General features: G+C 49.0%; 2 protein-coding genes across 5 annotated transcripts; one reads left to right on the forward strand and one right to left on the reverse strand.

Annotated features, from left to right (window-relative positions):
- Positions 1-14,014, forward strand: MED4 (mediator complex subunit 4). The gene is made up of 7 exons (XM_037057610.1): positions 1-157; positions 2,342-2,408; positions 7,098-7,268; positions 9,331-9,388; positions 10,424-10,510; positions 11,545-11,676; positions 13,141-14,014. Exons 1-7 carry the CDS (start codon positions 33-35, stop codon positions 13,311-13,313), a joined length of 813 nt encoding a protein of 270 aa, XP_036913505.1. The 5' UTR covers positions 1-32; the 3' UTR covers positions 13,314-14,014.
- Positions 9,771-27,619, reverse strand: NUDT15 (nudix hydrolase 15). Of its 4 annotated transcripts, none has more exons than XM_037057613.1 (4): positions 27,440-27,619; positions 23,682-23,878; positions 12,949-13,059; positions 9,771-9,959 (listed from the first exon to the last, which is right to left on the reverse strand). In XM_037057613.1, the coding sequence occupies exons 1-4, from the start codon at positions 27,607-27,609 to the stop codon at positions 9,907-9,909; spliced, it is 531 nt and encodes a 176-aa protein (XP_036913508.1). In that variant the 5' UTR covers positions 27,610-27,619; the 3' UTR covers positions 9,771-9,906. The 4 variants fall into 4 exon arrangements, 3 of the variants coding, with proteins under 3 accessions (XP_036913508.1, XP_036913507.1, XP_036913509.1); XR_005068146.1 differs by lacking the exon at positions 9,771-9,959 and adding an exon at positions 10,478-10,564 and having other exon boundaries at positions 12,579-13,059; XM_037057612.1 differs by lacking the exon at positions 9,771-9,959 and having other exon boundaries at positions 12,298-13,059.
- Positions 27,620-27,992: the final 373 nt, after the last annotated feature.

The raw sequence follows: 27,992 nt of genomic DNA on the forward strand, positions 1-27,992 counted from the left end.
CGCGCAGAAGCTGCGGCGGGCTGGTGGGAAACATGGCGGCTGCCTCGCTGGGCGAGAAGGAGAAAGAGAGGCCGGCCGGCAGCTCGGGGGCGGCGTGCGGGAACAGCACGCGCGAGCGGCTGCTGTCTGCGTTGGAGGACCTGGAGGTCTTGTCGAGGTAAGGCCGGAGGCCTGGGGGTCGGGCCGGGCTGGGTCGGAGGACTGACTCCGGACCGGCCGGCCGAGGGCACTACCGCTGGGTTCGGGGTCTCGGCCGAAGAGGGACCCCGGCGCGCGCTCCCCGAGACGGCGCGCGGCGGTCGTGGCCGTAGCGTCCGTCGTCCTCCAGGGCTCCGAGGCGGCATTCCCCCCGTTAGAGGACTGTTAATGATGACGGTGACCCTGGCACCCCAAGACTGTCAGAGCCGGAGCGAGTCCCTTCGACGGCGACGGGAGAATGGAGCGACCGGGCGACTCGGGGTCAACGAGGAGTTGCCTCCTCGCTGCCAACGGGGGGGACGGACGGGTAAACAGGGACGCAGCAGCCGAGTTTACCGGCCCCGGGAGCCCTGGGACGCGCTCCCGGTCCTCCGGCGTCATCAGGGCCGGCGTCCGGGGGTAAGCACTGGCCGCGTGGGACGAACGCGTTGGCCGGATTGATGCCCTGGGCGGCGTGTAGCCGGAGAGCCGAGTACGCAGGATACGGGCCGGTGCCGGTTCGGGACGCCTAGTGCGCATCAGAGGCGTCGGATGAGATCCCGCGTCCTCCTTAATCCCTCCGCTTTCGGGAGGGTCTGGACGGTGGTAGCCCCCTTAATGTCCTCACGTTCACTCGGATGTTAAAATGGTTTTGCTCAGATTTAACTTCTTGTTCTCATCCCCACAATTTTACATCGCCATCAAAAGTCTTTATCTATCTATCTATATATTTATTTAGAGAGAAAAACATGAATTTGTTGTTCTGCCCATCCATGCAGTCATTGGTTGATTCTTGCCTGTGCTCTGACCGGGGGCCCCATCATAGATCTTACTTAGTGTAGCATCCCAACAGCTTTAGTTGCCTTCATGCATCTTCACTCTGTTTTGTCCAAGGGCAGAGAGCTGTTTTTTTAAAGGACATCTCATATCACTTCTGCTTTGAAGTATCTGTCAGGGTCCCATTGCCCGTGAGCTCAAGTCCATGTTCTTCAGCTTAGCGTGCGATAGATGAAGCCCTTCGCTGTGGCCACCGCCTCCCTCTACCCCACGCCCCTCGATGCCGCCTCCCCCAGGCTCCGGACCTCTAGTCGGGCCTTGCCCTCCACCTACAGCTTGATCAGTCCTTCATTCATCCTATTCAGCTGTCGCCTTTTCTGCAGCCAGCATTCGCTGACAGCTTTGGGACAAACTTTGTATGTTGTACGACCAGTCAGCATTGTATCCGCTGTGACTTAGTCCTTGTCACAGCGAGCATGACTTGCCGATTACTAGGTCGGCACACCAAGAAATGATGCTGTGGACACTCAGCGCAAGTTAAATAGGGCTGAGTGGCAGCGTCAGGTAGCAATTGGGAAGCTGTTCGGTCCTGCACAATCTCTGAAAAATCTCATCTCTCAGCAAGTTTGGAACTAAGATGTAAATATTACCTTCCAGTTACCCTTTTCTGCTCTGTACACTAGTTTTCTTAAAGGATTGGCATCTCTAGATGCCAGTGAGCTTTCCAGACAGGATTTTACTACAGTATGTAAGAATCCCTTTTGTCTGGTACCTGTTTGGTTCATGTAAAAACTTCAGTCATTCCCTAGCCAGGTGGCTCGGTGGGGGTGTGTTCCCACACAGCCAAAGGTTTGGCCTGCAGACTGCCCTAATGTAGGAGTTTTCCGTGCAGAAACCACCCCTGATGCTTGGCTGCCAATTCTAGCCTGGTTTCTTTAATGTGAAGTGAGACGCCCTCTGCCGGTGTCTTCGGGCAGATCTTGCTGAGCTTTCTGACTTCCCCCGGCTCTCACCATTCAAGCGTGTGGCTGTGGCTTTTACAGAAACAACTTGTCCATTCACAGCTTTCATTGCTATTTACGTATGTGTTGGATATCGATTTATACAATTACTGTATCAAGTAAAACTTTCATAAGTAAGGCTGATGACACAGCTAGCGAGAGTGCGGTGCAGCTGGTGAGGGCTGAGATCCGCACTCGGGTGGAGGAGCCGTGGGGGGGCAGGGGGCCAGCGGGGCTGGCCATGCGCTGGGCACTGTGGATGCTGTGAAGGCAGCGGGGCTGGTGGAGGTAAGCCTGGTGGAGGTAAGCCGAGGGGCCTCATGTATTTACTTTGCAAAGGTTTTGGGGGGTTTTGTTTTGTTTTCTAACTTTTCTCTTTTTTTAAGGGAACTTATAGAAATGCTGGCAATTTCAAGAAACCAAAAGTTGTTACAGGCTGGAGAGGAAAACCAGGTAAGTGACTTCCTTTTTAATCCAAAACAGTACCAAATCAAACCATAATTTCTGCAAGTTTCCTGTTTACTTAGTGTGAGGACAGTAAAATTGGATTTTTTTAAGTTACTCATCGAAACTTTTAAACTGATACCTGTGTCATTTCTGTAGGGAGATTGTGCTCCAGAAAACAGTTGTCAGGGCTTTCGTGGTGTTGTTTCTGTTACAGTTCTAGTTCCGATACACACTTGTTCATTTTTATCTTTTGAATCAACCGATAAAGCATTGTTAGATGGAGAGGAAAACGGGTTCTGGGACCCAGAGGGTCAACCCTGCATTGTGGGCTTGCTTTCCCCAAGGCAGTCTGTCGGAGAATGGAAGTGAAAGAGCCCACGAGTGTTAGTGAAGGTTACTGGTTTTGTGGATGCTGAGTTTACTGGTTAATTTCCTTTTCTTTATGCTTTTCTGTGCTTCCTAATTTTCTTCAGTGAACACGGGTTTTTTGGTTTAAAACTTTTCTTTCCTTTATTTTTACTGTTGACACTATGACAGATGTCCCCATCCCCGCCTTTGCCCACCTCCACCAGCCCCGACTCCCCTTCCCCCTGGCCACCCCACCCCGTCGGCTGTGTCTGTGTGTCTGTGTGTCATGCATGTGTGTCTTTGGCTAATCCCTCCCCCTCATGTCAGCCAGGCCCCGCCCTTCCCCTCCACTCTCACAGCTGTCAGTCTGCTCCATGTGTACACGCTTCTGTTTCTGTTTCGTTCGTCAGTTTATCTTGTTCGTTAGATTCCACGAATGAGTGAGGTCATGGTACTTGTCTTTCTCAGACTGGCTTATTTCACTCAGCATAATGCTCTCTGGGTCCACCCATCCTGGTGCAAAAGTTAAGAGCTCCTTCTTTTTACAGCTGTGTAGTATTCCATTGTGTAAATGGACCACAGCTTTTTTATCCACTCATCAGTTTTGGAAGATTGTATGTTTCTAGGGGTTTATGTATTTCTTCCAGGTTGTCCAATTTGTTGGCATGTAGTTGTTCATAATATTTTCTTGCAATCTTTGTATTTCTTTGGTGTCAGTTGTTACTTCTCTTTAAATTTCTATTGTATTTATTTGGGTCCTTCCTCTTTTTTACTTGGTGAGTCTGGTTAAAGGTTTGTTGGTCTTGTTTATCTTTTCAAAGAACCAGCTCTTGGTTTCACTAATCTTTTGTGTTATTTTTTTTTAGACCCTATATCATTTAATTCTGTTTTGATCTTTATTATTTCCTTCTGTGCACGTCAAGCTTTGTTGTTGTTTTCTAGTTCCCTTAAGTGTAAAGTTAGATGGTTCTGAGATTTTTCTTGTTTTTTGAGGTAGGCCTGTAATGCTGTGAATTTCCCTCCTAGGATTGCTTTCGCTGTGTCATAGGTCTTCGGTTCTTGTGTTCTCATTTTATTTGTTTCAAGGTAACATTTGATTTCTTCTCGTTGTTAGCTCATTCGTTGTTTAGTAACTTGTCGTTTAGCCTCCATGACTTAGTATGTTTTTTAGTTTCATAACATTGTGGTCAGAGAAGATGGTTTCATGCCAATCCTTTGTGGCCTGAAATGTTTCTGTTGAGAGACCGGCTGACAGTCTTATGGGAACTCCCTTGTAGGTAATTACCTGCTTTTAAGATTTTCTCTTTGTCTTTAACCTTTGGCATTTTACTTATGATGTGTCTTGGAGTGGGCATCTTTGGGTTTATCTTGTTTTGGACCCTCTGTGCTTCCTGGACTTGCATGTCTTTTTCCTTCAGCAGGTTGGAGATGTTTGGGGTCATTATTTCTTCAGTAGGTTCTCAATCCCTTGCTTGTTCTCCCTTTTCTCCCCTTGTACTTCTGTGATGCTGATGTTGGTAGGCTTCAGGTTGCCCCCCACCCCACCCCCTCTAGTTTCCTTAAACAGGCCTCATTCTTTTTAATTCTTTTTTCCTCTTGCTGCTCCATTGGGTGTTTTTTCCTAACTTCCAAATTGCTGATTTGATCCTGTGCTTCATCCAACCTACTTTTTATTCCTTCCGGTGTATTTTCCATGTCGGACGTGGTATTCTTAGTTTCCTTCCGGTCCTTTTTCTTGGTTTCTGTGTCCTTCCTCATGCTGTTGTAGTTCTAAGTTCCTTGAACAGCCTGGGAACCGTTACTTTGAACTGTGTTTGGTAGGTTGCCTGCCTCCACTTTATGTAGCTCTTTTCCTGCAGATTCCTCCTGTCCTTTCCTTCGGGGCCTGCTTCTTTGTCTCCCCACTTGGGCTGTTCAGACTTGTTTCTGTGTATCAGATCTGCTCTGACTCCCAGTCTTGGTGGGATGGTCTTACGTGGTAGGTGCCCGGGGCACCCAGTGGTGTAGTCTCCTTCATCTCCTGAGCCGGCTGCTCTCAGACTGTCCCATGTGTGGCTGATGTGAGTCCTCCTGGCGTGAGCGAGTCTGGATTGCTGTGGGCCTGTCCATGCACAGGCCCGACCCTCAGGCTGGCTGCCCGGGAGGCCTGACCCTGACGGTGGCCTGCGAGCTACTGTGCTGGTAGTCTTAGTGCGGCACAGACGTAACTACTCAGCTGGTCTTCAGTTGGTTATTCAGGGTGATTGTTTGCTGGTTTAGTTGTATTTCCAGTTGGGTCCTGGAAAAAGGTGAGTGCGAGATGCACCCCTACTCTGCCGCCATCTGGAAAAATCTGTCCTGGTTCAAAACGTTTCATAGAGGCTAAATTTTATAGTATGTTGGGGGGGGGTTGCCACCATTTTTTAAAAAGCTTTTTAAGAGAAAATAGGAAGGATTAACCTTTTTAAAGATGTCGTCCAGAAGACAGTGTCTGATAAAGCCCTTCTCCCTACCTGGTACCCGTGATATATGTCCACGGCGGAGCAACCTGATGCACTCTGCACAGAGGCGCCCGGACTCCTCTCCTTCTAGGACTGATTTTCCCAACAGGAGGGGGGACCAGATGAGGGTACAGATTGAAAACGGGGGGGGGGGATATTAGGGCAGGTTCTCTAAGAAAGAACTTAGACAAATGTGTTAATAGAATCTCAATTTCAGATGCTTTATTAATAAATAACACCTGTGATTAATCATGAATTTACACAAAATGAGCAAAAAGTGAAATGTGAGTTTTGACTTGGTTCCCAGGCACTCAGTGAGCGCCGGCTGTGAGCCAGGCACCCAGGCTGCTCAGGGCTCAACCGAGACCTGCACAGCCCGCACTCGCCTTCCTCGCACCGTGTGAGGACAGGCAATTCTGAGAGTCGTATTCTGCACATAGTACTGTGAACTCTTGTACAGTGTTCATTCAGACTCTTAAGTATCTGAGGGGTGTGCCCATGTGAAAACTGTCTGACCGCCCTATTATCTTTATATTTCATACATGTGGACTTCTAAAGTTAGACGGGACCTTAGTGGTCTTCCACGTAACCTCCTGTGAGGTTGCTTCAGGGTGAAGGAATGAGCTGAAAGTTCATGGACAGGCGGAACTGGAATCCAGCTCTTCTGACTTTAGTTGAATTATGTTCTCTACTCAACAATAAAATCTAAAGAGAATTTTTCCTACTGTCTGGTAGTATATAAAAATAGGTCAAACTGTGTAAACTTCTTGCAAGTTGTCATGGAAGTAATGTGTACTGCTCACTTTGGTGTGTGATTTCTTTTAAATAAAGCTTTTACGGAGATGGAAACCTAGCGTTCTCCTGTGACTTGAGAAGACTGGATTATAGGCCTGTTAGGTGGAGTACGCTGCTTACAGAACATGCTCCTGGAGTTGAGTAATACAAGTTCTCGGTTCAGGGTGTGACTCAGCCTGTTGTGTAGCTTACAGAAATGAGAGGGACTGAATATCAGAAGGAGCTTGAGAATGCATCTGTATGTCCCAATCTTTAACAAATTTATAGTAACATTTTTAAAATTGATTTTGGATTTTTATAGCAATTTCCTTGGAGATACAGGATTTCCTATTACGCAGTAAAATAGGGGTGTTTAGATCAGATGGCACCTCCTGTGGTGGCGAGGGTGATGCCTACCCTCCACGGAGCTTTCCTGTGGGTGCTTAGCACGTGTGACATCGTGAGTCCTCGAGCCAACCCTGAGGGCCCAGGTGCCGCTGTTCCGCCCTCTTCCCGGTGAGAAAACAGACTCCGAGGGTCAGGTGACCTTCCTGCCAATCCACGAAAGCCTGGAGATTCAAACCGGACCTTTCTGCTGCTTAACCTTCATAGCTGTTGCCAAAATTGACTTACTGTGTTTTGAAATCACTCTTGTCCTCTTAGAGAGGACTAGGTATTGTCACGGGTTCTATGTGACAGTTGTATTTTTCTAATATTAGCACAAATATGTAATAACGAGAGATTTTTTTAAGTTCTTGGTGCCAGTGAACGTCACCTCAAGTACCAGAGTTTGGGGAACCTCCACTGCATGGTGTTTTCAAGGATAAACTTTAACTTTTTCTTCCCTGGGAGATGAATAAGCTGATTCATTTGGTCATATTGCTGGTTATGAAAGAATAGAGTATAATTACAAAAAGAAGAAAATCTGTTTTCCAGAGTAATTATAAATAAGCTATTTTTATTTTTAATAAGGATTAAAAATATCTGGAGGTGTTAAAATTTTATATCCCCCAAGTTAACAGGTGGAATCTTTGTTTCATTGGAATGTGGCTCTGTCATCCTGTCGTCTCCTTTAATCGGCTGGGTTTCCCAGGTGCTGGAGCTGCTGATTCGCAGGGACGGGGAGTTCCAGGAACTGATGAAACTGGCGTTTAGTCAGGGGAAGGTCCACCACGAGATGCAGGTTTTAGAAAAAGAAGTTGAGAAGAGAGACAGTGATATTCAGCAACTACAAAAACAGCTGAAGGAAGCTGAACAGATACTCGTAAGTTGGCAGTCGGGTTATTTAACAAGGATACTGTTTATTTAGTCTATTTTTATAAAGACTTTAGTTCATTTATTTTTAGAGAGGGAGGGAGGAAGGGGGGAAAAGAAAGGGAGAGAAACATCAGCCAGTTGCCTCTTATTATGCACCCCAACCAGCAGACCAAACCTGCAACCCAGGCATGTGCCCTGGCCAGGAATTGAACCAGGGACCTTTAACTTTGCAGGATGACACCCAGCCCGCTGAGTCACACCAGTCAGGGCTATTGAATGTATTTTTGAGAAATAAATCTATTATTAGTATTTTGAAGTAGTAGAAATTTGATTTTCCAAGTCTGAAAGTGACACCTCGTCATTTTGGTTTAATGAACGGCCATTGTCATTTTCTTCTTCACTCCCTGTTTCAGACAATCACGTTGTGGTTGAACGACATTTTTATTATTTAAAGATCACATAGTATTGAATTATAGAAATAGGGAGCTTTATTTTACTCATGTCCTGAATCAAGGAGTAGTTGTTAATACTCTAAATCTTTACTTTTGCTATAAAAATATTTCAAAATATGTACCAACTTTATAAATGAAAGTAACATTATTTAGTTTCCATCCTAAACTAGGTGGGGTTAGGGTACATGTCAAGGGCTCTAGTTTCCCTTTTCTTCTTCGTGGCTCTTGTTTCGAAGTTTATCTGCTGTCAGTTGCCCAGTTATTTCACTAAGTACAAACTGCTGTAATTGCTGTGCGGCACTGCAGACACGGCGGAGTTTGAGTCGCACGCGGACAAGGCGTAGCGGCACCCCCAGCCTGGTAAGGCTCTTCAAAATGTGTCCGAAGGGGCTCCGACACCCAGGAGCCTGAGAGGTTCGGGGTGAATGAACCACTTCTTTAGAGAAACAACCCCAAGTAAATAATTCTTTAAAATACATAGTCAAATCTAGTTTTCATTAGGAAAGTAATACTTGCTTATCAAAAGATACTCAGAAAATGCAAAAAAGTAGAAGAGAAAGAAATGGCCTTTAGTCCCACTGCTCAGGGACAGCCACTGTTCACAGTTCGGTGCAGAGCCGCAGTCCCAGGGGCGGGTTTCTCACCGTGTCGTAATAAGCAGGGTGCTGACGGACTTTCTGTTACTCTTTATTAACATTTACGCATTTTCCCATAATTATAGCCTCCTTGTTTCATTTTCTAACTTTCTGATACGATAATGCTTTGGTGAATACCCTTTCGGAAAAGCTTTATTCCCTGTGCATTTCTGATTGTATTCTTTAGGTGAAGTTTTCAAACCTGTAATCCCTGAGCTAGAGACAGGGAGCCCTGGCTTCCTCTGCAGACGCCACGGCAGCCGCAGGCAGCGGGCACTTGGGCGCCCGCCGGGCCTGTGCTCCACTCGCCGTGTGCGTTATCTCGGCCTTCACGGCGATCCTGGGTGCCAGCGCCCTTTCCTCGTTTTAAAGATGAAGAAACTGAGATTATAAATGACTTCCTTGCTCAAGGAGGGTAAAAAGTAGAGATGGCACTTAACCCTAAATCTCTCCAGTGCTGTACTCTTAACTCCTGGGTTTGGTTGAGGATGCTTGTGCGAGGCTCCCCCATTTACCCATCGTGTGTGTACCTTTGTGGGAACCGGGGGCGGTCGACAGCAGGCAGTAAGCTTGGGCATGGTGGTGTATAAGCGAGTAAGACTGTCGACCCCAGGACAGACCTTGTAAATGACAAGGATGTTGAGGTATTTTATCCTCGAACTAGGTGAAAGGGTAGTAGATTGTAGTCTGTATCTCTTCTCTGTGATAGAAGACATAAAAAAAATGTTAGTGAATAGTCCAATCTATACATTGTTTCCAACAGCTAATTTGTGAATGAAGACTCACTCGGGAATGTGTTCCTTTCGTGAAGTGTAAGGGTGATGGCAGTGACACGGAGTGCAGTCCTGGAGTGCTACCTGCGAGCTGTGGGGGTTTCCAAACTGGATAGTGGTCCTACAGGATGAATGGTGTTGTGAATTAAAGAAAAAACTGTGCTTGGTGTAGTTAAGAATAAACTGTATTTCTCTTTAATGTTCTTTAGGCAACAGCGGTATACCAAGCAAAAGAAAAACTGAAATCAATAGAAAAGGCAAGAAAAGGTTAGTACACTGAATGACCTGAAAAAATTCAACTTTTAGTCTCAAACTGATGATAATGTTATTGGCGATCGTCTGCTGCTGTCCGAAGGTTTGATAAGTTTTCACTGTTGAGGGTCTGCTGTCTCCCGGCGCTCTGCCTGCATACCACATCCTTTTTCAGGTGATAGGCAGCAGTTAGGTGAGGCCGGTTGTGGCTGTGGCCCGGATGTGTGGTAGGGACAGGGGTCTGCAGAATCGCTGGGGTGAGAGAGCGGCAGGCCGAAAGCAAGCGGGAGTTGCACTGGGTTTGAGAGACAGGACAGAGATGGGCGAACACCCGTGGGTCCACCTCAGTGGGGCTGAGAACCTCACGGAGTCGGAACCACGGCTTTGGGGCGCGTGCCCTCCTGATGCTGCTCTCTGTCCCGCGGGGGCCCTTCGCGTGCCTGCCAGGGTCCAAGTGGCAGTGAGAGGTCTGCTCACTTCCCCCCAGCAGCCTGCACTTGGTGGTCTCCTTGTCTGACTTTGCTCTTCTCGTTTCAGAAAACCACTGGTGACACTTGGTACATGTCCTTCTGGACTGTTCTTAGATCTATAAAAACATGTAGCAAGAACAGTATGAATACAAAGGTGTACTCATACTCTAAAAAGTCAGGTTGGGCTATCCATACTATTCCACAGCTCACTCTTCCCAGTCCGTGAGGATGTAGCGAATGTCTTTCTCCTCCAGTCAACTGCCGAGTGGCAGTGTGCGCCGCTGCCCTGGTGGGCTGCAGGTGGGCACCCCGCTCCCCGTGTGTGCCGGCTGCTGCCTCCAGAGCCGAAGTGTCAGGGGAAGGTTAGGCACTGAGGTCCCTGGGTGCTGTCACGTGGTGTCCCAGAGTTTGGCTTTGGTCACGGCAGCCAAACATCTCACTCTTTAGTTTGGGAATGTACATATGATTGAAGTTTACGATGTACACGCAGATCATCTTATCTTCAGATGTACATAAGTACCGTATGTGGCAGACTCGAGTATGTTTAAACCCGTGTGTACTTGACTCCCAACTCCCGCAGGCGCCATCTCCTCGGAAGAAATCATTAAGTACGCGCACAGGATCAGCGCGAGCAATGCCGTGTGCGCCCCGCTGACCTGGGTTCCCGGTAAGGACGCCCCTCTCCCTACTGATTGATGCAGCTCTGAGGGTTCTTAGGTGACTGTGTGCAAAAACAGGAGAAAAGAGTGAAATGTGGAATGCATTTAAACATAGATTGTGTGTAAATCTCTATCTTTTCATATCTTTAAAATCATAAGAATATAGGTCATGGGTTTGATCAGTTTCGTTTTCTACAGTGTGACTGTTGCTGTGGACTGCATTTGGCTTCTTTTTTAAAATAATAATTTTTAGAAGTACAATATATGATGATTCTAAAGCTATAGATTTATACACAAGTTAAAACTCCAGCTGGCTAGACGCCAACTTCTGGAGCCAGTAAGGTTTCCACAAAAGTCCCAGCCCGGGGCACAGGCAGCCCCGACCCCTGGTGGCAAAGGTGAAGCCCTGGGCTCCCGAGGCACACATGCGGAGCCAGGAAGAGCCAGAGGCAGACCGATGGCAGAGGGACCTCGGCCACGGCTCAGCCACCAGACAGCAGACGGACCATTTGCGGGGACAGCTGTCTCAGCCTCAGCAACTCCCGGTGGTGCTCGGTGCTTCTGCCGTAGTACAAAACTAAGGGTAACTACACCGTTAGGGGTGTAACAGGAAGTTTGTGAGACATATTACCCAATTGGTCCAAATCTGGCCAAGATTTTATCAGTCCAAAACTGCTGTTTAGCATGCTTTTGTGATCGGAAGTAACGATCACTGGCTCCTGGTGCTCCGCTGGGGCGCCGTCCCTACACCAGGAGGTGGCAGTTGGAATCCCAGCTGGGGCGGGTGCGAGAGGCAGCTGATGAACACTTCTCACGTTGCTGTTTCTCCCCCTCCCACCTTTCCTCCCTCCCTCCCTAAAATCAATCAATCATATCCTCACTTAGCAGTTGATAAGATGACCTTTGTATTCCAAAATTGAAAATACAGCTTGAGTTTTTCAAAGTGAACCAAGGAAAACCAGTACTTCTGGGGGGGGGGGGGCATGGATGCTTAGTCACGTGTGATGAAACTAGAAGTCCTCTGTTTTCGGGTATTTTTTAGGGGACCCACGGAGACCCTACCCGACTGACCTGGAGATGAGAAGTGGGTTATTAGGCCAGATGAACAACCCTTCCGCCAACGGCGTGAACGGCCACCTGCCTGGGGACGCACTGGCTGCAGGCCGCCTGCCAGGTGTGTTAGCTGGGAGGGCACCGGCCCTCGGGGCTGACCCACCTCGTCCTAACAAGAAGCTCCCTGCCTGCTTATTCCACTCTCTGCCTCCTCTGGTTCAAAGGCTGTTCTAGATGGAGGTTACGAAATAGGGTGAACTGAGTTTTCTCTTTCTCATTTGTGAACATGCCATTTTCCTCAGGCTTCTATTATTTCTATTGTTCTAAACATAATTTTTTAAATTGTGAAACATGCTGCATAAACAGTAACAAATATATATGTTCAATTTAAAGATTATAAAGTAACGCACTCCTGAAAGACCCTCAAGTTAACAAATGCGTAAAAACCTTCTTACAGGCTTTTAATGATATAAAATAGCACTTCTGTGAGACTTGGTATATCCTGAGCCTTCCTCAAGGTTTGCACGTGGGTTTGTGCTGTTGTTTTAGGTACTTCAGGTTCCCCATATTTTATTTTTTGTAGAAGTGGCTTGATTTGGTAGAACATTTAGAAAGTTAAGGAGAAAACCGCCCTGTTCATCAGCCACTTTTGATATTTTACCCTTGTCCGTGCTTCCCTGCAACATTTGCACTGTTGACAATGTGCTCTAGACAACGCTCTGTTCACCCAGAGCGCAGCCAGGGGCCTCCCCACGCACTCGTTTCCCTGGGTGCCCCTCACTGATCTCCTGGCCTCTGTGTCCCGTCAGGAGGAGCAGCAGATACGGGGGGCAGCCACTACCTCCAGGAGCAAGGCGGGGTGCCCAGGGCCCCCCCACCTCTGCCTGACTCTGCTCATGTCGTGACGCCCTTGGTACAGGGGCTATTGCTGTGGCCCCTGGAGAGCAGAGCAGTTCCACAAGGGGGTCACAGGCTAGGGCTGGCAGGCAGCAAACAACCCACTAGAATCCCAGGGAGACTCACCAGAAGGCCACACTTGGGGTAATGGTGAGACTCGCTGGGAAGCCATCCTTGGGGATGCTGCTGAAAGTGTCCAGCAGCCACGTGCCACCGAGTAAGAGGGGAAGCATGGGGTCCCAGAGGAGATGCTGGCCTCCTCCTGACCCTGGGGGAGGCCCTCCAGTGCCCTCTACTGACAAGGCTTAATATTGCAGCTGCTGGCAAGGGAGCCGTGGTCTCAGTGTTTCGGGGTCCAACAAAAAGTGTGAATTGGAAGGTTAAAGTGCAATTTAAACTTGTAATACGCAGTACAGATTATATTAGCTACTTACATGTGTAAAGAACATACAGAGCTTTCCCAGACGGCAGTGGAGCAGGTGGACCTTGTACTCACCTGCCGGACCAAACTGGAAGTGACTCCCAGAAGCAGCCAGGCCGAGACTGCACAGCACGGCAGCTCGCAGGCTGTGGTCGGGCCAGGCCTCAGGGTCGCGCCTCCTGACACCTGCGTGGAGGAAAGGGGCACCTACAATCAGACAGTCGCGGGGAGAAATGCTGTTCTGATGTGCGCTTCTCTCCCCTCCAGACGTCCTTGCTCCGCAGTACCCCTGGCAGTCGGGAGACATGGCCATGAACATGCTGCCGCCCAACCACAGCAACGACTTCCTGTTGGAGCCGCCGGGGCACAACAAGGAGAACGAGGACGACGTGGAGGTGATGTCCACGGACTCCTCGAGCAGCAGCAGCGACTCCGACTGAGCAGCGCTCAGGGCCGCACTGCGGGGTGTCGCCCAATGGCAGCCACCGGTGGGAGGAGCTGGGCGGAGCTGGGCGGTGCTGGCTGTAGTGGGATTGCGCCCCCCCTGAAAAATCACAGTGGACTTTGTTTTAAAGCAAAGACTGATGATTTCAGTTCTAAATCGTTCGGTGACTGTTTAGAGGACAATCAAAATTTACCGTTGGGGGGAAGGAGAGTTCAGTACAGTGCGGCCCTGCCCTGCTCCATTCCAGCTGTGTTGGACTTGCGCGTAGTCGTTCCGGGGGTGGGGTCTGAAGGAAATGACCCGTGTCCCTATCACTAGTAGGCCTCCTGGAATTATCTAGAAGAGGCAGCGGATCACTGAATGTGCACTACCTCAAGGTAGCGGAAACCCTCCTTGAAAGTGAAGGTTGTGCCCTGGCCGTCACTCGGTGGGTTAGGGTGTGGTCCCGACACAGAGGTGGTGGGCTCGCTCCCCGGTTGGGGCGCAGGCAAGAATCCACCAGTGAGTGTATCAGCAGGTGGGAGAGCAACTCGGTTTCTCCCACCCCCACCCCAACCTCCTTCCTCTCTCTAAAGTCAACAAAAAGAAACAGTAAAGGTTAGCTTCTGTCAACAGAAACAGGAGGAACTGCCTCAGTTTGTACTATTTGTAATTACTATAATTTCTGTAAATAAACTAATTTATGTGTACTTCTTATACTGTTATCTTAATTTGAATTGCCTTTGGTGTAGTTTAGGAAATTATTTCTGTAAATCTAGTTGCATCTTATAGGTTATTAGAATTCTAGTGTGTGACCAAACGGTGTGCTACGGACAGCTGAACTGGTGATCACATTTGGCAGGTTTCTCGAAGGCTCACACTGCCATTCTTTATCTTCTAAAAGATGGTAACTTTTTATTCATTTATAAATAACAAAACTCATGTTAACACAAGTAACTTTCATGAAAAGTAACTTTATGAAACAAAAACAACAGAAGAGGAACACTGTCCCACATTTTCACACATTTCTTTAATGTCTGGTTCATGTCAGCAGAAGAGGCTGGACCCTCACACCTACTTTTGCCTTCATCCCGTTACAACATCACAGGCCACGTGGCCTCGGGAAGACGACTGTACACCCTCGGAGTACAGTGCGCACCGTGCTCCTTGAGCGTTTTCCACCAGCACTGGCTGGAGGGTGCGGGTGTACTGAGAGACAGAAAAGAAACGGCAACGCTAAGGACGTTTTTGGATAAAGTGGAGTTGTTCTGGAACAGACACTTCCTTCTCTGACCAGACCCTACTCTGCCCTGCCCTTTCAGTCAGGCCATCTGGTCCCCCGGCAGGTGACCCCCTCTGTAGCCCAGCAGGTGGTCCAGGCCCTCTTTAAATGGGTCGTAGCCTTGCTCCTTCAGACCGCGCAGCGCCCAGAACAGCTGGTCCGGTGGGGGAAGCTCTTCCCAAGGAACCCACTCCCAACCTAAGAGAGAGACAGCACCGCTGTTTAGTTGAAAGGAGACAGAGGTTATTCATCTTGGTAAATCAACCTAAACCTCAAAAATTAGTTAAATTTAAAAAGACTTTTCTACTGACGAAAGGGCCACAGCGGAGCTATGCAGTCAGCGTGGCTACACAAACAGTTTCACGTTTAGAATGAAGATCTGAGAAGACTAATAAAGATCATTTAAAACATGCTGTTACTTGAACATGAAGCCAAGTCTACAAGGCCCACTTTGTGGTAAAACCCGGATTCCATGTGATTCAATTTTCATCTGAGTGTCGGGCTGAACAAAGTGCACGGAACTTGATGTCCTGGAGGCCACGCTACAGTAACACACAGCGGTTTCCTCACCTACAAGGAAGAGCACATTTCCAAGCTCTTCTCCATCTCAACACAGTAATGGAAGCTGTGCAGAGAGGAAAAAATACCGGGTGCCAAATACAGAGGGAGGGTCGTCTTTTGAAAAATCTATTGAAACAAGAAAGATGTAACAGGGTCTATCAGTTGTAAAATACACGAAATCCTAGAGAAATCAACTCTGATTTGGTGCTAGTAACCTTGAGACGTATAAAATCACACCGCTCAATTCTAGGGAACGGGATTTTCTTTGGTGNCCCGGATTCCATGTGATTCAATTTTCATCTGAGTGTCGGGCTGAACAAAGCGCACGGAACTTGATGTCCTGGAGGCCACGCTACAGTAATGTAGGAGCCAGCTACGATAAGAGCCAGCTGCAAGTAGAAATTCCAACAGGATATAGTTAGGCCCCCACCCCAGAATGTAGTCAGTGTACAAGGCCAATCAGGCATGAAGCTAGATAAGGAGAATGTGGAAGGCCAGTAGGAGGAAAAAAAAGAAAAATATGTTCTGCCTTCCAACAAGAGGGTCCCACCAATGAGTAAGGAGGCTATTGTTCAATGGCACCAATCGCTGACAGCCACATCTGCTTCTGTATATTGCTTGCTTGCAGTATTCTATAAAAACCCTTTAGTCTGTAAGCCAGGCGCGACTTCCATATTGTAGCTCTGAGGAGCTACGGTGACTCCGGTCACAGTTGGGGAAGTTCGCCCCTGCGCAGGTTAAAAGTTTGGCCAATAAATAACATCTAAATGCTCTAAGTGCCTGGACATTTGGTTACTCGCTCTTCGAATGTAACAAGTAACACACAGCGGTTTCCTCACCTACAAGGAAGAGCACATTTCCAAGCTCTTCTCCATCTCAACACAGTAATGGAAGCTGTGCAGAGAGGAAAAAATATCGGGTGCCAAATACAGAGGGGGGGTCGTCTTTTGAAAAATCTATTGAAACAAGAAAGATGTAACAGGGTCTATCAGTTGTAAAATACACGAAATCCTAGAGAAATCAACTCTGATTTGGTGCTAGTAACCTTCAGACGTATAAAATCACACCGCTCAATTCTAGGGAACGGGATTTTATTTGGTGATTTAAATATAAATCGTGGACTTCTGGCCAAGATGGAGGTGTAGGTGGAAACACTGCCTCCTCGCACAACCAAAATTAAGGACAGCAAAGATTTAGAAACAAAAACACAACCAGAACAGACAAAAAACTGAACTCTACAAAAGTCCAACAACCATTCAACCAAACCACTAAGGGGTAGAGTCCACGGCCGGCAGAGAGGGGTCACGGCAGGAAAGAGCAGTGGTTGGCAGACCCCAGGCGTGGGGAGGAAATGAACAGACCCAGTGAGGCACGCAAGGCGGCTGGCTGACCATGGACACACATTCGCACACAGAAAAACCAGGCAAAAAACGGGCAGTGAGACAGACCACACATCCCAGGGCCCCAGCAACGGGAAATAAAGCCTGAAAGCACCGAGTAAAAAGGTGTCAGGAGAGGCTCCCAGCCTCACAGGAGAGTTTGTCGGAGAGACCCACAGGGTCCTAGAATGTATACAAGCCCACCCACCCAGGAGCCAGCACCAGAAAGGCCCAATTTGCTTGTGGGAAGTGGCAGAGGGGACCAAAATTGGAGCTAAAGTGGAGCAAGCATCATTGTTCCCTCTCGAACCCTCCCCCACATACAGTGTCACAACCCAGTGACTGGGCTGCCCGACCCTGGTGAACACCTAGGGCTCCGCCCCTCACTATGTAACAGGCACAACCAGACCCCAAAAATATGGCTTGAAAGGAAGAACAAATCAAAGCCACAGAGCCAATACTTTTAAGCAACCAAGAGATAGCCAACCTATCAGACACACAGTTCAAAATACTGGTGATCAGGATGCTCACAAAACTGGTTGATTTTGGTTGCAAATCAGATGAAAAATGAAGGCTACACTAAGTAAAATGAAGGGAAATACATAGGGAACCAGCAGTGATGGGAAGGAAACTGGGACTCAAATCAATGGAATGGACCAGAATGAAGAAACAATTCAAAAAAATGAGGAGAGGCATTTTTAAACATTCCAACATCTCAATTATAGGGGTACCAGAAGGGGAAGAGGAACAGCAACAAGTAGAGAACTTATTTGAACAAATAATAAAGGAGAACTTCCCCAGTCTGGCGAAGGAAATAGACTTCCAGGAAATCCAGGAAGCACAGAGGGTCCCGAAGAAGGTGGGCCCAAGGACGAACACACCAAGGCACATCATAATTACATTAGCCAAGATTAAAATGAAGGAGAGAATCCTAGAAGCAGCAAGAGATAAGGGGACAGTCACCTACAAAGGAGTGCCCATCAGACTGTCAGCAGATTGTTCAAAAGAGACCTTACAGGCAAGAAGGGGCTGGAAGGAAGTATTCCAAGTCATGAAATCCAAAGACCTACTTCCAAGACTGCTCTACCCAGCAAAGCTTTCATTTAGAATGGAAGGGCAGATAAAGTGCTTCTCAGATAAGATCAAATTCAAGGAGTTCATCATCACCAAGCCCTTATTATATGAAATGTTAAAGGGACTCATCTAAAAAAAAAAAGAAGATAAAAAATGAACAGTGAAAGGACAGCAAACTCAAAGTTATTAACAACCACACCTAAAACAAAAGCAAACTAAGAGGACAGCTAGATCGGGAGCGGAACCATAGAAACGCAGGTCACATGGAGGGTTAGCAACAGGGGAGTGGGAAGAGGAGAAGGGGGGAGAAGGTACAGAGAAGAGTATAGACGGTGGGGAGAAAATAGGGGGGAGGGCAAGAATAGTAGGGGAAATATAGAATCTAAAGAACTTGTGACACATGGACATAAATGAAAGGGGGGAATGTGGGTGGGAGGGGGTGTGCAGGATGGAGGGGAATGAAGGGGGGAATGGGACAACTGTAATAGCATAATCAATATATTATTTAAAAAACGTAAACTGTGAAAGCACAGATGCCCATAACAAGTGAATGAATAAATATGATAATAAGATGTACATTTCATGCTCTAAGCACGTTTCTTTATGACTACATGAACAGACCTATGTGTAAGTACCGTTTCTGCCATTAACGAATTCTCTGCCTATACAACACAGGTATGTAGTTTGCTCTGGCAAGGGCGGGGCAGAGAATCTTGAAACTGGAGTAAGTTCAGGAAGGGCCGATGAGGAACTGTGACCACAAACTAACACACATGCATGAGCACACACGCACGCACAAAGGGGAGAAGTGTGGGAAGGTGCTGAACTGACTAAGTCTCCAGAGAGCTGTCAGTGACCTTGATCCCATCTCCTTGACAAAGGCAGTGTCTGGCAGACCCCCTAACAGTAATCAGATGGCTGGGTGGGACGGCTGGAGGGAAGCTGAACTAACGGGTAAACCGTAGCAGGACTCTGAGATCCAGGCCCCGGTGGACATGGGGCAGCCGCTGCATCTCCGCGTTGCAAATAAAGCAAAGCCTCACTGCGCCACTGCGCCACGGTCAGGATGCAACCGGTTATCAGCCAGAGCTTTCAACTGGGGAAAAAGTAAAAGTGATTTCTGCTATATTATTACTAAGGAATGCAGAGAGAAACAGGTGTTTCTGATAAACTCTGACCTGGTGCTAGTGACCCTGGGACTTATAAAATCACGCCCCTTGACTTGAGATTATTAGCATGTCAGAGGCAACAAAATGAAGATGGACATGCTCAAAAAGTTATACAAATGAAAAAAACCACAAAGCATATAAAAACTACTTAAAATCACTACATTCTAGCCCTGACAAAGTGGCTCAGTTGTCCCGTACAGAAAAAACGTTGCAGGTTATCGGTCACAGCACATACGTGGGCTGTGGGTTCGACCCCCGGTTGGGGCAAGTATGGGAGGCAACCGATCAATGTCTGTCTGTCTGTCTGTCTCTCTCATCAATAAGCATGTCCTCAGGTGAGGAGTAAAACAAAATTCTTAATCAAAAATTTACTATATTCTACGGGGAAAAAACAATCCATACAACAGTGCAGTAGCAAAAACTCTTACTACAGAACTTCATAAAGCAGAAGAGTGATCTCTTAGAAGTCAATTAATGGGCCAATCCAGCTGCCGTACTGGAGAACCTCGCAGAGACAGGTTTGCTCACACCTCATTCCCCTGCTCCTTCTTCACCATGTTCTGACACTGATTAAAAGCCAGGCCCACAGTGTCAGACCCATGTCAGACCCAAAGAGTCAAAGATGAGTGAGCCCAAATATCTGCACTCTGTAGGCCCGTTAAAGGAGGAGAAGCATGATGTCAAGTTGAATGGGTGAGCTCCTCTGAGATGCCTTCTGAGCATCAGGGGAGAAATCCGGACGGCCACTAGGAACAGGGCTGCAGCTCAGGAGGGCAGAGTGAGACGTTGTGGTGTGGACCAGGGCTCGCCAGCTCACACCCCCAGCGCCAGCAGGGCAGGAGGACTGAGGACAGAGAGGGACGGGCCATGCAGATGAGGCTCGTCAGCTCAGGGGCCTTCGGTGCGCCCTCCTCCGCACCCTCTCTACCAACGAACGCCTTCTACATACGTCTGCTGCTCCACAAGCATAAAAAACGGCGACTCCAGACTCTGTCCCATCCGTCTCTTCTAGTCTCAGGGTGTCCTGCCCACAGGACAGAGGAAGACAGGAAACGTCCTTGCAGGCTGAGGGCCCCGTAACAGTCAGCTGTGCCGATGACCTGAACACAGACACCTCAAAACAGATGTTTACACGTTCGGTTCCATGCAATCTATTTTGCTTCACAAAAAGTAAATCGAGTCCTACCAAAAATACTAATATGGAAATAGATATGTTTAAATTTCAATTTAATATTAAAAGGCCAACTAATCAACTGATTCTCTCCACAGCTTGCGAATGTCAAGACTACTGGTTTTTGTTCTCACTGTTGATGTCTGGCCTCTCTCTTCTCCAGCCCCTCGTTTTATCTGGGGTACTTAGACATGTCACAGGTAGGGGGACTTGTAGAGAACACTGCCAACGAACCAGGCACATTTCTTACCTACGTCTCTGGCCTTCCACTCCTTGAGGTGAGAACAATTTTCATTTACCCTAGGCCAACTGAAGGCCTTTGGATACTTTTGGGGTGCTGCTTTGTGTGATAAGTGATCTAAGAAATACACCCCTTCTCCCTGGTGCAGAGTTCCTGAACCCTCTGTAATTTCCTGAGTGGTAGAGATGAGAGAAGCATCTTTTTTACCCATAACACACCCCTTTCCACCACACCTGCATTAATGCTAATGAGAGGACTGGTGGCCAGGGACCCCTACACTGCTTCGCGGTGGGGGCTGGTCACCAGGAAGACCAAGGCATGAGCATAGGGTCGGCACTTTCAGCCCCACCCCCAGCCCCACCTTATGGGAAAGGGGAAATTGACATTGAGTCAACCACCAACGGACAGTCGGTGATCCACCGTAAATTCTGCCCCACGCAACTCAGCCTGGAGAGCCACCGAGTCGGTGGGCACGGCCAGCCGCTGGGAGGGCAGCTGCTCCGGCACGGAAGGCACAGAAACCCCACACCCCTCCCCCACACCTCGCCCCACGCATCTCTTCCATCTGGCTGTGCCTGAGTTTTATATCCTTCGCAATAAATGGGTAATGTAAGTGAAGTGTTTTTCCGAGTTCTGCGGGCGACTTTAGCCAATTGTTGACCCCGGCCAAGGGGCTGTGGGAAGCCCGATGCATCCCCAACGTGATCAAACTTACAGGAGGCCAGGCCTTCTGCACAGCGGTGGAAGTGGGGGCAGCCTGTGCCACCGAGCTCTTAGCTTTGGGGATCTGAGGGCGACTCTGCACAGGTGGGGGTCCGAACTGAACTGCCTTCCGGGCCAGCCAGTTGGTTTCTGCAGAGCTGGGGAACTGGCTGGCGCGAGGAGAAACCCGCCCACTTGGTGCCTGCAGCGTTGGGAGTAGATCCGCTCAGTCCCTCCCTCCACTTAATCAGGTTAGGGGATTCCAGGTCCCGGTGAGGCGGGAGACCGCACCAGAAGAGCCCTGGAACTGCGCTGCTGTTACTGGCCAGCGTCTGGCACCCCGGTCGCCAGGAAGCACCTTTCACCATTTAGGCAGAATGATCAGTAAACCAGGTAGGGAGGAGGAAGGAAACGGGTCTCACACGCTAACGCAGCAGTCCTGAGCCTGGTCTGATAATACTGCCAGCATGTTCCAACATCACAGGAGACACTACACTATGTTAGCAAAAAAAGGGAAGTCCTTGAAATTCTATGCAGTGTTTCCACTGTCTGGGAAAGAAAGCCTTGAAACTGTGCTTTCATCCTTGGCCTGGAATGCGGGAGAGGGTCCCCAAAGCCCAAAGAAAAGGCCCATAAAACAACTGGTTAACTGTCTACCTCTGGTCACCATCTGTTTTACGAAGGAGTCCCGGATGCGTAGAGAAAGAGCCCATAAATAACTTTGGAAAGTGCCCCAACTTTAATTAACTGCCTCTTGTCACTTATTTGTTTTACAACAAGATGAACAAAAGGAGTCTGGAGTGAGGTAAAAATTTGGGCTAAGAGACTGCCACACATACCTAAATTTGAGTAGTCACATTCCCCCGGGTCAGCTGGCAGGGCACGTACCTGTCAATCAATAGGTAACTTTTTTCCTCCTAATCCCACCAACTATGAGTCCTCAGAACAAAGGTCTCTCTCTCTCTCTCTCTCTCTCTCTGTGCTCTTGGCTCTCGGGTCACTGGTCCTCTGGCCACCCAGCCTCAGGCCACCCAGGGGCTTGCCACCCTGGTCTTCAGCTGCTCCTGCTTTGCCGCCCTGCGAACTCTGCCTTTTACCCTTCACTCTGCCTAGGCCCGTTCATTCTCTTTCCTGGGAACACATCACTAATAAACTGACTTCACAGTAATATATTTGCCAATCTGTAATCCTCTACATGCGTCAGCTGGAAGAACCAGGTCTCTCCTGCCAACAGTTCTTTTATTTAAAACATTCATATGACTCAAGAGACCTTTGGGCAGAACACGCCCTTGGGTTCACTCAATCGAATCCATCTCTGAAACAGACGTGATTTATTCGTTCTGTGAGCCGCACTCCTCCAGGCGTCTGCCTGCACGGCCCCTCCCCGGGCCCCGCCGGGCCACCCGCCCCACTCTCTTACACGGCGTTTTCCTCCTCGTGCTAATCGTCACTGGCATAAAATATGCCGTCACTGCTGATCGGCTGCCTTTCCCGCTGTGAAAAGGTCAAGTCCAGGAGGGCAGGGACTTCATTTATACCCCACCGGTACTTCNGTGAGCCGCACTCCTCCAGGCGTCTGCCTGCACGGCCCCTCCCCCGGGCCCCGCCGGGCCACCCGCCCCACTCTCTTACACGGCGTTTTCCTCCTCGTGCTAATCGTCACTGGCATAAAATATGCCGTCACTGCTGATCGGCTGCCTTTCCCGCTGTGAAAAGGTCAAGTCCAGGAGGGCAGGGACTTCATTTATACCCCACCGGTACTTCAGTGCCAGCTGAGACCAGTGTCTGACACTCAGGATTTGTTGAATGAAAAGAGTCTTCCATGTTACAAGAGAAATTAAATACTTACAGGGTGGGCCCAGTATGAGGCCACTCGAGTAAAGCTTCCCAAGGCAGATAACCTAGTCGAGTTTGCTGTTTTCCTCTTCAGTGCCTCTTATGTTTATGAAATTTGAAGTGAGATGATACAAGCCAAGCGCTGAGAACAACACTTAACATGGAGTAAATAATAAAGATCAGTTCTGTTAGTAAGGCCTTCAGCGCACTCACTTCAGCACAGAGGGTTACAGACCACTGCTGTCGGGCTGATCACTCCCTGTAAAAGGAAGTCACGGCCTCTCTTGCACAGGTGAGAAAACTCAGGAAGAAGGCACAGGAAATGTTTTGTTCAAAAGCAGAGGTTGTAGGCCCTGGCTGGCGTAGCTCAGTGGATTGAGTGCCGGCCTGTGAACCAGACGATCATGGTTCGATTCCCAGTCAGGGCACATGCCTGGGTTGCAGGCTGGTTCCTTGCAGGCTAACTACCAGCAGGGGATGCACAAAAGGCAACCATACATTGATGTTTCTCTCCCTCTCTCCTTCCCCTCTAAAGATAAATAAATAAATAAATCTTTAAAAAAAAAAAAAAGCAGAGGTTGTAACAAATAAACAAATAAATAAACACTAACACTAAAGCTAACATTTACTGCTTACTGTGTTCACTAGGCTCGTAACCGCAGTAATTCCTTTTCCCCTACAGCGACCCACATGAGGCCGTCACTATTATTATGGATGAGACGAGAGGCAGAGAAGATAACGTAAGAACTTGCCCAAGGTCGCAAAGCTCTAAGTGGAAGAGTCGAAAGGCAAAGCAGCCCAACCAGCCCACTCTCTGTCCCACACTGTCCTAGTGACGCCAGGGTGTGAGCAGATTTACACGTGAAGAGAATCGAATTCTCCTCGTGGGGCAGTGTAATACAATATGCTTTCAGATGATAAACTCTCCGTAAAAAGGAAAAAAAGCATCATTATACACAATTCTCTTACTTTCATTTTTTTCGGGCTCGACATTCGTAGGTTCTGAGTCGTAGGTGGTATCCACCTCTCCTCTCATTAATATGGTGACATAATGGTAATTCTCTTTCTCGACGAAGGAGTTCACAACTGAGGCAAAGCGGACGCACTTCAGGCGCAGAGCTGCTTCCTCCCAGGTCTCCCTCCGAGCGCACTCTTCCCAGCTTTCCCTGGAAAACGCAAACACTCCACTGTATCCAATTCCTTTTATTTACCTATCTTTTTTGCCAGAAGTTCTTGGTGAGAAACTTCTGGTGGACAGCAAAAGGGACTGTGATCGGTCCATGCTGTAAAACGGTGACTCCAACCTGCCTCGCGCACTCCGCATCTCCCGTGTCTAATCATCAGGACATGGACCGTGAGCCCGGAGCCAGCTCGGCACTAGTTCCAACACCTGGACGCCGTGAGCAGCCAGGACCACGGAGGTTCGGCCTGTCTGTTCCTGGCACAGGCTTCGAAGCCAGCCAGACCCAGGTTTGAGTGTGAAGTCCACCCCTCTCTACCTGGGGCAAGTAAAAAGGGAATAATGTATAAAAAAAGAAGAAGAATGTTAGTGGCTCACGGACTTGTTGCACGTGTGTCAGGAAGGGGTCCGTGTCTTCTCGTGCAGCCTCAGAATTTCGAGCCAAGCCTCACAACGGAGAACAACCCCTCCAAACTCCCAAGCGGTCGGAACAGGGGCAGACAGAGGCTGTGTGAACCCACGGGCCTGCAGAGGCGGCCGGAGCACCCGCCCTGCCCGTGCGCACAGAAAGTCGGGGGGTCTCTGGGAGGCAGGAGAGCTGGGAGCTTCCCGCCTGGTGGGCATGTTTCCCTTCCTCCTGATGCGGTGCCGACTCTGCCCCCAAACCAGGCGAGTGAGTCCTAGAGACGGGGTTCGACTCCCAAGGAGGAGACACTGGCCGTGTCGCTGTCCTGCTGAAGACGTGCGTGACGAGGCGCAGAAACTCTTGGCCCACATCAACGCATCAGAGTAGAGGTGGTGGGAGGGTGACAGCTCTTGGGTGAGTCTCAAACGTGTCCCTCGGTGCGTGGGGATGCTTGTCCCTGCGGAGGTCACGGTTGATCTGAGACATACAAAGCCTTTCCTCAAATACTGTTACATATATCAGGTGCATAGGTTCAAGGTCATGTCTGGCTGCACGGCTGGACGTGACTGATGTTAAGCCACGACGTTTAAGCTGTCAGTTTGGTTATAACTCGTGTTTTGTAAGGGTGTGTATCTCTCAGATACACACGATCTCCGCAGGTTTGTGAACACAGAAGCTGCTGCTCATTCCCACTTGGGACACTTGGAAGGAAGGAGACTGGCCAGAGCTGCCCACAACGGCTGAGCGAGGAAAAAGGGCAGCAGCGAAGGCATTATTCCCACTGCAGATTCCTTTGGGGCCAGGCAGACCGCGGGGGACCCCAGCAGAAAGAAAATGCAGGGTGGCGTGCTATAAGCAGGAGCCAGCGGAGGGCAGCCAGTGCCACCACGAGTCGGTCCCCTGCGTCAGGGAGCTGGGCAGAGCGGAAGTCCCTGGAAGGCTTCCGGACGACCACCAACCACACCCCAGAAAGCCAGTGCACATGCACCCCTGCTCCCAGCAGGCACCCTCGGATGGGACAGCAGCCCCAGGCCTGTGAAAGGCTACGCCCTCTCCTTCCCGTACACACTGCAGACAGGAGCCCAGACTTAGGGAGAAGAAGGTGGAGAGAGCAATTCAGCAGCCCGGCCCTCCTTTCCCCTCCACAGGAAGAGAGAAATGCTCGGAAGTGGATCAAAACAGCCAAAATGTGATTTACTTTTATAATCAAGGGACAGGAAAACAGGAGAATTTGCAGGAAACATCGTGGAGCAGCAGCAATGGGAAAGACAAACCTTGTTTGAAGATAATGGAAGGAGAAACTAAAGCCCCTTCCTGTTTGTTTCCCATCGAATGTAGCCCACTCAGTAAACCAGTTATGTACAGATCAGTAAAGGCTTACGCGTGAAGAGCTTAGCACACAAAATATCTGGCACTCAGCAGAAAGCTCACTGAAGTTCGATGTTGGCTCTTATCGGTGGGTATTTGGTCAAGACTCCAACATCATCTTGTGTTATTAAGAATGCCATCGCTAGCCTTTGCTCAAGCAACTACACACGAGGTGGAATAGTGCTTCATTTGTGATCTAAGGTCGGCTAATGCCCACTGACAACTGACACGCTAATAGGCGTGTCTGTATGCACAATTCGCTCCTTAATCTAGATACGTATTAACGGATGGCTCATCTTAATTCCCTGAAAGTGATAAACTGACTGACGCTTCTTAAGAGTCTGAACTGTCCTGGCTGCATAGCTCAGCTGGTTAGAGGGACCTCCCAATACACTAAGGTTGTGAGTTTGATTCCCGGTCAAGAGGACACATACAAGAAGCAATCAATAAATACATCAATAAGTGAAACGGCAAATCGATGTTTCTTTCTCTCTCTCCCCTTCACCTCCCCTCTCTCTAAAATCAATTTAAAAACATAGACTTAAGAAAAATAAAAAAATAAAATTCTGAAGACTTTTAAAAACCCCACGTGCTAAACCCCATACTTTATAAAGAACAAAGTCTGATTAAAAGGCACTAGGGTCAAGCCCCTACTTCTAACCCCCACTTTATGAGAAGCGGGTGAACGGAATTCTTCGACACAGCCTGGGGGGAGGCGGGGAGGCGGGGAGGGGTTAGGGTTAGAGATTTTAAAAACTAACCACAGGCGACACTGCCCTTCCTCTGATCTCCACTGGTGCAAAATAGTAAAAAGACACTTTTGAGGCAATTGGGGAAAATGGCACAGACTGGGTATAATGTTAAAGAATTATTCTGTTAGTTGTGAAAATAGTAGCATGGCTGTGGTTTTAAATGTTTATTACAGGTACATACCTAACTGTTTCCGGTGGTATAATAGGAGATTTCCTTTGAAATGGTCTGGAAAACAAGGGGGGGGCGGTGTCTGCTGGGGACAGCATTGAAGATGAGACAAGAAGCCGAGTGACGGGTTCAGGGGAACTCACTATTTCCTCTACTTTTATGTACGTTTGGAACTTTCGATACTAAAGGAAAAACCAGCACTGGGTCTGAACGCCTTAGATGCCGTTTGTCTGCTGTTAACGCGAACGGTACTCTCACTTCAGAATGCACCTCCCAGCCCGACCCCCGGCAGAACTGCCTCTTAACTGTCCAACTTTCTCTGTCAGTCTGATATATCCTCAAATCACAGAATGCCAAAGCAGAGGCCTTGCAAGAGTACTTCGTCCTCCTTCCCCATTTTAAAGATGGGGAAACTGAGGCTTAGAGAGTTTCACTAGCCCGCAACTGGACCTATGCGGGCAGGCACTAGACTAAGAACACCTGCGTGCGTTTAAATCACCAGGAAACCTCGAAAATCTCTTAACTGACCACGCTGGACTGCTCGAGGTTTACAAATGCTCCCTTTGCGCCTTTCCTGGGTAAGTACTAAGAAAAACACACATCACAAATGAACTCCCGGGCGCAGCACCGCAGGCGCAAAGATGCAAGGACTGAGGGGGCGAGAGCACCCTTCTTCCACCCTGGTCCAGCTCTGCACCCCCTGTTGGCCGGCGCCCCCGCCGCGCGGAGGCCCGAAGGAAGCCACGGAGGGAGTGAGAAAGGAGGCAGAGTCGCGCACGCAGCGCAGGAGCCCGTCCTACTGGGCGTTCCCCTCCCCCCCCCCGCCCCGCTCGGCCGCGGGGGTCCACTTACCCGAACTCCAAGTGACCGCCAGGAAGTTGGAAACTGCCAGCTCCGAACGACCCTTTCCTCTTCCCCAGGAGGACGCAACGAGGATGCCTGCAGCTAGTCACCACCACTCCTACCCCGACCCCAGGCCGCTGGGCCCGCGCCCGCGCCTGCGCCTCCGAGCAGGCGCTCATCGCGCACGAGGACCCGGGGAGCTGCTGCGTCCGGACGTTAGCCCCGCCCCCAAGGCCGTCACCAATCCCGTCGTGAGCCGGCGCGGGCTCCGCCTGCCTCTGCGGCTGACCTTGGTACTCGGTGTCTGTCTCTTTCGGTGTCAAGCTCACCAGGGTTAGGGCGCGGATGGTTCCAGCTTGGGAAACTTGGTCCTGCCCAAGCTCTCCAAACGTCTGCGTGCCAAGGGCTTTGTTTTTTCTAACGCTCTTACTGTTACGCTTTTAACGTTTCTTTACTCGCAGATCCCTCCAAACGATGCATTCCCCAGCCACTTGCTTTCACCAACCTGTGCCTTTGCACATTCTATTTTTTCTTTGATCTTCTCCACCACGGTGAACTCATT

The sequence above is a fragment of the Sturnira hondurensis genome, unplaced genomic scaffold, assembly GCF_014824575.4.
Source record: "Sturnira hondurensis isolate 20B ecotype Veracruz unplaced genomic scaffold, ASM1482457v3 Scaffold0009719, whole genome shotgun sequence".
Taxonomy (NCBI): domain Eukaryota; kingdom Metazoa; phylum Chordata; class Mammalia; order Chiroptera; family Phyllostomidae; genus Sturnira; species Sturnira hondurensis.

Excerpts from the sequence above, each read along its gene's own strand:
- NUDT15 (XM_037057612.1), bottom strand. The coding sequence starts at position 27,609 with ATGAGCGCCTGCTCGGAGGCGCAGGCGCGGGCGCGGGCCCAGCGGCCT. Across the intron at positions 23,879-27,439 it reads GGCGGTCACTTGGAGTTCGG|GGAAAGCTGGGAAGAGTGCG; the intron begins GTAAGTGGACCC and ends TGCGTTTTCCAG. Across the intron at positions 13,060-23,681 it reads CGAGCCCGAAAAAAATGAAA|GTGTCAGGAGGCGCGACCCT; the intron begins GTAAGAGAATTG and ends TCCTCCACGCAG.
- MED4 (XM_037057610.1), top strand. The coding sequence starts at position 33 with ATGGCGGCTGCCTCGCTGGGCGAGAAGGAGAAAGAGAGGCCGGCCGGC. Across the intron at positions 158-2,341 it reads GACCTGGAGGTCTTGTCGAG|GGAACTTATAGAAATGCTGG; the intron begins GTAAGGCCGGAG and ends TCTTTTTTTAAG. Across the intron at positions 2,409-7,097 it reads AGGCTGGAGAGGAAAACCAG|GTGCTGGAGCTGCTGATTCG; the intron begins GTAAGTGACTTC and ends TGGGTTTCCCAG.